The sequence below is a fragment of the Triticum aestivum genome, chromosome 2D (genome assembly GCF_018294505.1).
Source record: "Triticum aestivum cultivar Chinese Spring chromosome 2D, IWGSC CS RefSeq v2.1, whole genome shotgun sequence".
Lineage (NCBI taxonomy): Eukaryota > Viridiplantae > Streptophyta > Magnoliopsida > Poales > Poaceae > Triticum > Triticum aestivum.
The window spans coordinates 10,542,104-10,550,183 of NC_057799.1; the positions used below are offsets into that span (position 1 = coordinate 10,542,104).

Sequence of the window (8,080 nt, forward strand, 5' to 3'; positions counted from 1 at the left end):
GGCGAGGCCCGTGCCCATTACATCGACATGGTACAGGAGGAGCAGTTCCGGGGGGTGCAGGCCGACGCTACCTACAACCACAAACTCCGCCAGGAGCACTTGCGGGCGAAGGAGCAGCATGCCGGCGGCAAGGCGATCGGGCCGGACGCGGATGCGGACCACGGAGGTGGCGTCCGCCTACACGAAGAGCGACGAGGCGGCGAACCCGGTGTTCGGTGAGACCGACGACGAGGACGACATTTCCGGCTCCGCCGTGGCCGCACCCCGCCAGGTAGACCACGAAACCGGCAACGTCCGCGAGCGCAGCCGGTAGCGAGGAAGAGTAGTGGGCGGTAGGTAGCTGCCGCTCGGGTCCCAATAAGGCCACCGCTCCTCCCCTCCCGTCGACACTAAGCTTGATGGGTTGAGCATCGTCGACCGATTAGTCGCTTGGCGGCGAGTGGAGGCGGACAGCTTCGGTTCCAGGGGCTCTGGAGGCGGAGGTTATGGACCGGAGAAGGCGAAGCTTCATTTTTTGGGGCTCATGGCCGGAGATGGGGAACGGGCGCCGGCAATCCTTTAGTTTAGGTACTAGCAGAGTCAGACGAGCACCGCTTTTAATTGAACTATGTCCGAAATGTAATGAATTTTGTCATGTTTATATAAAATCTAAGGAAAATCCGTTCGGTTTGTATGAAAATCCGGCAGTGTTTGCACGAATTTCGTCTGGTTGTTCAGATAGTATTTGAAATGTGCGCGGCAGCGTTGGATGGCGGCCTCCCGCATCCGTGTCCGTGGACTGGTCCGCCTATCTGTGAACGAATGCGGGAGAAAATTTGCGGGTTGCTGCTGGAGATGCCCTAACCATTATAAGAGTTTGGCTAGGTGACAATTAAAGAAGCAAATCTTGTTTAAAAAAAAGACAATTATAAGAGGTGGGCGCATGAGGGAGGGCCACCCAGCGAAAGGAGTCGTGTAAAAGAAAAAAAGAAAAGCCCCTAAAAAAAACTGGAGCGGTAGAGGCCAGTGGGGGTGAGGGAGAGAGAGATGCCGGAGCTGCCGGAGGTGGAGGCGGCGCGGCTGGCGCTGGAGGAGCACTGCGTCGGGAAGCGGATCGTGCGCTGCTCCGCCGCGGAGGACACCAAGGTCATCGACGGCGTCGCCCCGTCGCGGCTGGAGGCGGCGCTGGTCGGGAGGACCATCGCCGCCGCGCGCCGCAAGGGCAAGAACCTATGGCTCGTGCTGGATTCGCCGCCGTCGCCCTCCTTCCAGTTCGGTCCGTCTCCGCTCCCCGCTCCACCCCACCACATTCAATCTGCTTCCATTCTGTTCCTCTCTCCTCCCTCTCCCCGGTGATTTTTTTTTACTTCTATTTCTCAAGATTGGCATTGTCCTCTTAGTCTCTTATTAGACCTGGCCATCTTGTTTGCGGTGCCATGTTTTGCTCGTGTGTGCGACTGTCACGGAGCTTTTCGTTAGGGTTTTCTGCATATCTAGGGTTATGTGGTTTCAGATTCATGAACAGTAAGTCAGTTATGGAGGCATGTATGTTGTATCTACCTTTTGTTTTGTACAAAATTGGCCACTATCTGACTAAATAAAGTATGCGGCAATACTCATCAGTGTTAAAATGTAGCACCCTCCTGAAAATGCGGTGTTGTGGTTGTAGGAATTGTGTTGGATTGCTTTAGCTCATTCGATCACGAAGATCTGTCAGATGTTCCTATCCTAGTGATTATTGTTTTACTTTTACTTGGAGCAATTGATAGAGGAGTCCTATAACAGAGCAATGCAGGGAGACTTGATTATAAAATAATTTAATTTTTAAACTCCAGAGGTCGATTTGACCAAAAATGGAGTATATATAAGTTGTAGAGGGTGGCTTAATTGATTAAAACTCTGGAGAGGCCTCTACTGCGGTCTTTTTCTAAAGTTCCAGTTATACATAAAGCGCCTAAATGCTAATCTTTGTCACAGGAATGGCTGGAGCTATTTACATCAAGGGTGTGGAGCTGAGCAAATATAAAAGGTTTCATCTTTTTCATCTTCTTTTTTTGTTGGTGCTTGTTTTGGCTTTACCTACTGTTAAAAGCTGCTACCATCTCAAAAAGGATAGAAAGCTAGACAGTTCAGAAATAGCATTGTTATTGCCATTCTAGTGTATTGACTGCATACTTAGCTAGGTCTTTTTTCCATGCACTGCTACATTATCAGGTATATTCAATTAGCATGTAATATTCGATGCCATTACCACCTGATGCTCTGCGTGCTGTGATATGTTATATCATTAGTGCACACCAGAAAATCTAGACACTACCAGTAGAACCTTAGGCTACGGTATGATTGACGAATTTTCGCGTCTGTTATAGAAATTCTGATAGTTTGTTACATGTTCTAATACTGACGGTAACAGGTGTTACCTCCAATTTCAGACATTTGAGGACTTTGTCAGATTGCTTTTAACATAATTGCATAGTGCATTGTTTGGGCTAGTTAAACCAGATGCTGATTCCATCATGTTAAAGAAAACAAAACTATGTTAAACAGTAAGCACGATGATTTGGGGTCCTCTGTGTTGACATAGGTACAGCAAAGCCATTTGGAATTTGAATGTGTGATCAGGCATTTAGGAGTAGACGATTACTCTTTGCATAAATGTTTGCTGTGTCTTTAGCTCATCATTCTAGCGTTGCTAAAACTTGACCCTGTGGCTTCAGTGAACTGAAATAATTTGGATCCTTCATTCTTGTGGCATTTAATTTAGGTCTGCAGTGAGCCCAACTGAGGAATGGCCTTCAAAGTACTCCAAACTATTTGTTGAAGTATGGAACCTAATCTGGTGACCTTCCTTCTGAAAATTTCTTTTCTTTCCTTTATCATCATGCGTGGGAATTATGTTTTTTGCAATTCATCTTGTCTGGCTCATTTCACGCATGGGTGCTTATAGTTATTTTTGTTTTATGTATTTTTTATCAACCCTTCTCATAGATGAATCTGTAATATCTTATGGTGGTCAGTTATAGGATTTGGATAATTATCTGCATTTGCCTATTGGGGATGTGATGCTTGAACATATTATGCTAAGTCTGATTTAGTAATGTTTAAGATCTTGGAGGCAACTGACTCCATGTTCTATCTCCTGGGATCTTGCTAATGCTTAAATAAACTGCAGTAGAATAGTGGAAGTTGAAGCAAGTAAAGAAAAAATCATGCTAATGCTTATAGATTCTAGAAACAGTAACGTAATGAGATATGTACCTTAGTAGTCTTCACCTTTCTTGTTAACTAGTACTACTTTCTTCTTTGGTCTGTGCTAATTATTTACTTTTTGGAAAATCTTTGCCATATTTCATCTTGCTCTTCTCAACTTATTACAGTTGGATGATGGCTTGGAGTTCTCCTTCACTGATAAGAGGCGTTTTGCAAAAATACGGTTGTTTGACAACGTAATATTCTCGTGATTCCTTGAAAATAAAATTTGTTCTCTCAATATGTGGTAACATTTTGTAATTTTTTTGTTATTATGTCTCTGTTTAATAGCCAGAAGCTGTCCCTCCAATTTCTGAACTTGGACCAGATGCCCTATGCGAACCAATGCAGCTTGATGATTTTGTACAATCTTTTGGTAGAAAGAATGCGCCAATAAAATCCCTTTTGCTTGATCAGGTATAATCTTAAGCTCCATACTCTGCTCAAACTGCTTGTCTGAAGCAGAAGGAGTTATCCATATTTTATTCAGATATCATTGAAATTCAAAATTCAGTTATGAGCTTATAGCAAAGTGTTGTTAAACAACTGAAGAAATTTCTTAACTTCATTTCCAAATATTTCTAAACCTCAATCACTGGTTAACATTTTTTACCAGTTAATTTATAGATTATGGTTTAAGATGATCATGTAGTTGGCTCAGCCCATCCCTTTCATTCTTATTTTCAAGGTAAATGTTTAGCACAAAAACCTTTTTATTTATGCCAATTCTTACACCCCCTTTTGTTGAATCATCTTTGCAGAGCTTTATGTCAGGAATCGGCAACTGGATGGCAGATGAGGTGCTTTATCAGGTATGTTTCCCTGACATTGCTAAAACTGCTTTGCTAGATAAAATTATAAGATGCATTAGTTTTTTTAGTTTTTCTATCCTCTATTAATGCCTACTGAATAGAATGTATCGTAGTTCTACTCTAGTAAGGTGGTTTGTTATAAAGATCAATAGTGTTTGTCTAATGATAGGTATCACGCATCTCTTGGGCAAAATAGCCATATGTCATAGCTACTGTTCACACATGTGCTAGTACAGCTCAGCATGAGCAAATTCCTATTCATCAAGTCACATGGACTATCTACTCTGTAAAGAAAGGCTAATTTGTATTAGGGATCGTCAAGATGTACAATAGAAAATTGATCCAAACTTGAGCAAGCCTCTAGCAACACTGCCAGGGACAAGGTCAAGCCTTGTTATCCCCTTCGCCTTAACACTGATTCCCATTTCTATCTTCATCGAGCTATCCCGTGCACCTGTGCTCATAAGTTTGGGCATCTGCAGCTTTGCAAAACTGACATGCTATTACTGTGGTACCAGTTTTGCGTAAATCTTGAAGTTTCACCTTTTGCTTGATCTGGGTATAGGCAAGGATCCATCCTATGCAAACTTCATCGAAGATATCCAAGGAGAAGTGCAAGGCACTCCATCGGTGCATCAAAGAGGTTAGTCCGTGAACTGCGATTGGCCTGCAGTGTTGACCTTTGACCTTTGCTGGAAATAGATTTCAGCTGCAAAATAGTGAAAGACATCAATCCATTAAAATTTGGATGTTTGTTGGTTGTCCTGTAAAGCAGTTAGCATGCAAAAGTAATCTTTTTATGTACTATATACACTAACCACATACTGATATTGAACAAATTTCAGAAAATTCAAATGTCTGATATTATTTTCTGCCACTTGTTTTGTTGTGCTTGTGCTTGACAGAGGCTTGAGTTGAATTACAACTGTAGGAGTCTGTTTTACCTGTACGATACTTGATCCTCGTGCAATAAAACTAGTGACATTTCTAGCATGGCTGCAGCTATCTTTGTCCCTCCTTTTGCATGATATTATGGTGACAATTTGTACGATATGGTAATTATGCTTTGCCTGCCTCTGGCAATTCTCCATAGGTGATTGAAAAATCCGTTGAAGTTGGTGCTGACAGCAACGAATTTCCAGAGAACTGGATATTTCATTCTAGGGAGAAGAAACCCGGCAAGGCCTTTGTAGATGGTCCGACAATTTACTCTTCCTCTTTTCTTTTATGGTGCATACAGCACATCTGTGTTGTCTATCAGTGTTGAACGTTGTATTTGCTGCATGCAGGGAAGAAAATCGACTTTGTTACAGTAGGCGGCAGGGTAAGCTGCAGACTGAGCTCACCGTACTATGCCTTTCTTTTTGCGCGCTGTGTTTTTTCGGACTTGCTGTGTTGTGCTCCGACTCACGCTGTTTTTTTGTTCAGACATCGGCGTACGTTCCAGAGCTGCAGATTCTGGATGGGGCTGATGCTGCAGCAGCAAACAGGTCAAAGAAAGGCAGAGACAAGGCAGAGGAAAATGTGGGCAAAACGTCCAAGAAAGGCCAGAAGGCTGCTCCGAAGGAAGGGGGGAAGACGGCACAGAAGACATCTGTTGATGAAGAGGAAGAGGAGGACGATAAACCAGCAAAGCAAAGAGCCAAGGGGGCAAAGGCCCCACCGAAGAAAGCGGGTAATACTCGTGCTGATGATCACAAGGAGGGCGGAGACGAAGATGAAGGGGCGAAGCCCGCCAAGAGGGGGAGGAAGCGACCAGCAAAGGGCCCATCGAAGAAAGAAGGTTGTTCTTCAGACGATGAAGACTCGCTTGGCAAGGAAGAGACTGTGGTCGCGGCAAAGAGGCCGCAGAGAAAGAAGCGGTGAGCCGACCTAGGGAGGGATTTCCACATTGTCTAGCCCTTTGCTTTGCAGTGTAGAAACTGGTACCAGTAGATGAACTTCCACCGAGGAAGGAAGAAGCCCGATGCGACTAGATCCTGGCCATTTAGTTGTTTTAAGCGCAGAATGATTGAAGCCTCTAACCCGTGTGGCGATGCGATGCTGGGCTGCGGGCATGTCGTCTTCTCTTTTGGGGTTGCTGAAGGTTTAACTTCCCCTTTCGAAATCGTCGCGGTTTGATGAATCCTCCCGCTCAACAAAGCTTCAGAGGAAGCTGTGTGTATGTCACACACGACGGCCCGGCCCGCCCTGCCTTGGGCAGAGGTTGGGGCCACATGTCAGAGAAGAGTAACACGGTGGCGCAGTGGGTGTGGCGCTGAGTGTTGATTCATTATGTGTTTGCAAGTGGCTGTTTAGCTGGGAGTTGTAACTGAACAAGATTCGGTCAGAACTACAACCTGAAAACTCCCTTCCTCTTCTTCATCTCCAATTTTTACCTGTCAACATGAATGCACAAACCGAAGCCTGGGTTCGTGTTCGATTTGCTAGGCCGTGGCTGAGGGCGAACCCGCTACGTTGGCCAATAAGAATTAAGAGACCTCCACTGCAGAAGACCCTTCGGAGATGGGCAATTACAGGTGTTTCTTAAATAAAATTACATGTGTTTCTTAAAAAAAAAACTCGCTCGCTCGCTCAAGGAAAAAAGGGCCCTGGTTTGCTTGGTTTTTTATTTCCCTGGTTCACTCAGTTTGCCTGGTTTTTTTTTATTTCATGCACTAATAAAAAATAAAAAATAGAAAAATTTCATGATCTTGAAAAAAAGTTCACGGCTTTAAAATAAAAAATCATGAATTCATAAAAAGTTCATCAATTTGAAAAATGTTCACAAATCTGGAGAAGTCCATTGATTTCGAAAGAAAAATCATAAATTTGAAGAAAAACTCATCAACTTGAAAAAAAGTTCAAGAACTTAAAAAAAGTTATCCTACGTAATCAAATGCAAGTAGAAATAGTTGGTAATTACTAGGCCGTTAATTGTATCTTTAATTATTTCGTCGTGGTAGCTCTTAGACATGTCGCACTCTATATAACTAGATGATACCCCGTGCGTTGCTGTGAAAATTGGTTGCAATATTTTTTAATGAGATTTGGTTGTATCAAACATTAATATCTAAGTTAATAATGTGAGAATAAAAAAAATAAAGAAGCTTTATTGAATTTTTACAACTGAATATAAGTTGCATAATTAAATAGAAAGCCTGTTAGGTTTGGGACATAGAGTATTTGATCCCGAGCTCATATGCTCCCGCATGAATAGTAAAATCGTAAAAAATAGTAAAAAAGTTCAAAAAAATCTGGATTTTTTTGTGATGAACGTTGATAAATTTTCTAACTTCGTGCAAAATTTTAGGTTGAAATGACATTCATGGAGGTCTGGGCAAAAAAAAAAATCGATGGTCAAAAAAGACTATTGTTGGAAGCATTTTGGAGCATCGATTTTGTTATTTTTGCCTAGACCTCCACAAATGTCATTTCGACCTGAAATTTTACACGCAGTTAGAACATTCATCATTTTTTACTATTTTTTTAATTTTACTGTTCATGCGGGAGCATATGAGCTCGGGATCAAAAGAGCACTGTCGGTTTGGATTGCCGTTTTACTTTGAAATACCCCTGTAAAAAAAATACATGCCTCGCCGCGTCGTTTTGTTTCCGGCCCAAAAGTACTCAGTGGCCGGTATGATACAAGTTAAACACCTCCGCACAAGCGCGCTTTCAGTGTCCAGCCTTGGTGCATGTACATGCAACTCGTTCGTTCTAACTAATAAGTGTTGCAGGATGTTGACGACGCGGGGCGGCTATATAAACTTGCGCCATCACTACGCTCAGAACCATCAATCACTCACACACACACACACTAAAAAAAGAGGGGCAAAGTGTGGTGCTCTTGGTGTATGCATCGGGGCCGCCTCCTACTACGGCGACCGTGACGGGCCAACAACCATTTGCTACGGTGTACTCTGTACCAGGGCCGGCCCTAGCCCATGACGAAAGGCGGCGGCCTAAGGCCTACTCAAATAAGGGTCAAATACATTTATATACTGAAATGAATTATAAAAATATTATGTATAAAGTATGAAAATATTGTTTGTGAAACA

General features: G+C 43.0%; 1 protein-coding gene across 1 annotated transcript; it reads left to right on the forward strand.

Moving 5' to 3' along the window:
* The first annotated feature begins 946 nt into the window (after positions 1 to 946).
* On the forward strand, positions 947 to 6,064 carry LOC123051038 (formamidopyrimidine-DNA glycosylase). The gene is made up of 10 exons (XM_044473786.1): positions 947 to 1,255; positions 1,957 to 2,008; positions 2,744 to 2,801; positions 3,357 to 3,425; positions 3,520 to 3,645; positions 3,990 to 4,040; positions 4,606 to 4,683; positions 5,134 to 5,236; positions 5,330 to 5,364; positions 5,469 to 6,064. The coding sequence occupies exons 1-10, from the start codon at positions 1,027 to 1,029 to the stop codon at positions 5,904 to 5,906; spliced, it is 1,239 nt and encodes a 412-aa protein (XP_044329721.1). The 5' UTR covers positions 947 to 1,026; the 3' UTR covers positions 5,907 to 6,064.
* The last annotated feature ends 2,016 nt before the right edge of the window (positions 6,065 to 8,080 follow it).

Excerpts from the sequence above, each read along its gene's own strand:
- LOC123051038 (XM_044473786.1), top strand. The coding sequence starts at position 1,027 with ATGCCGGAGCTGCCGGAGGTGGAGGCGGCGCGGCTGGCGCTGGAGGAG. Across the intron at positions 3,646-3,989 it reads AATCCCTTTTGCTTGATCAG|AGCTTTATGTCAGGAATCGG; the intron begins GTATAATCTTAA and ends TCATCTTTGCAG. Across the intron at positions 4,041-4,605 it reads CAGATGAGGTGCTTTATCAG|GCAAGGATCCATCCTATGCA; the intron begins GTATGTTTCCCT and ends ATCTGGGTATAG.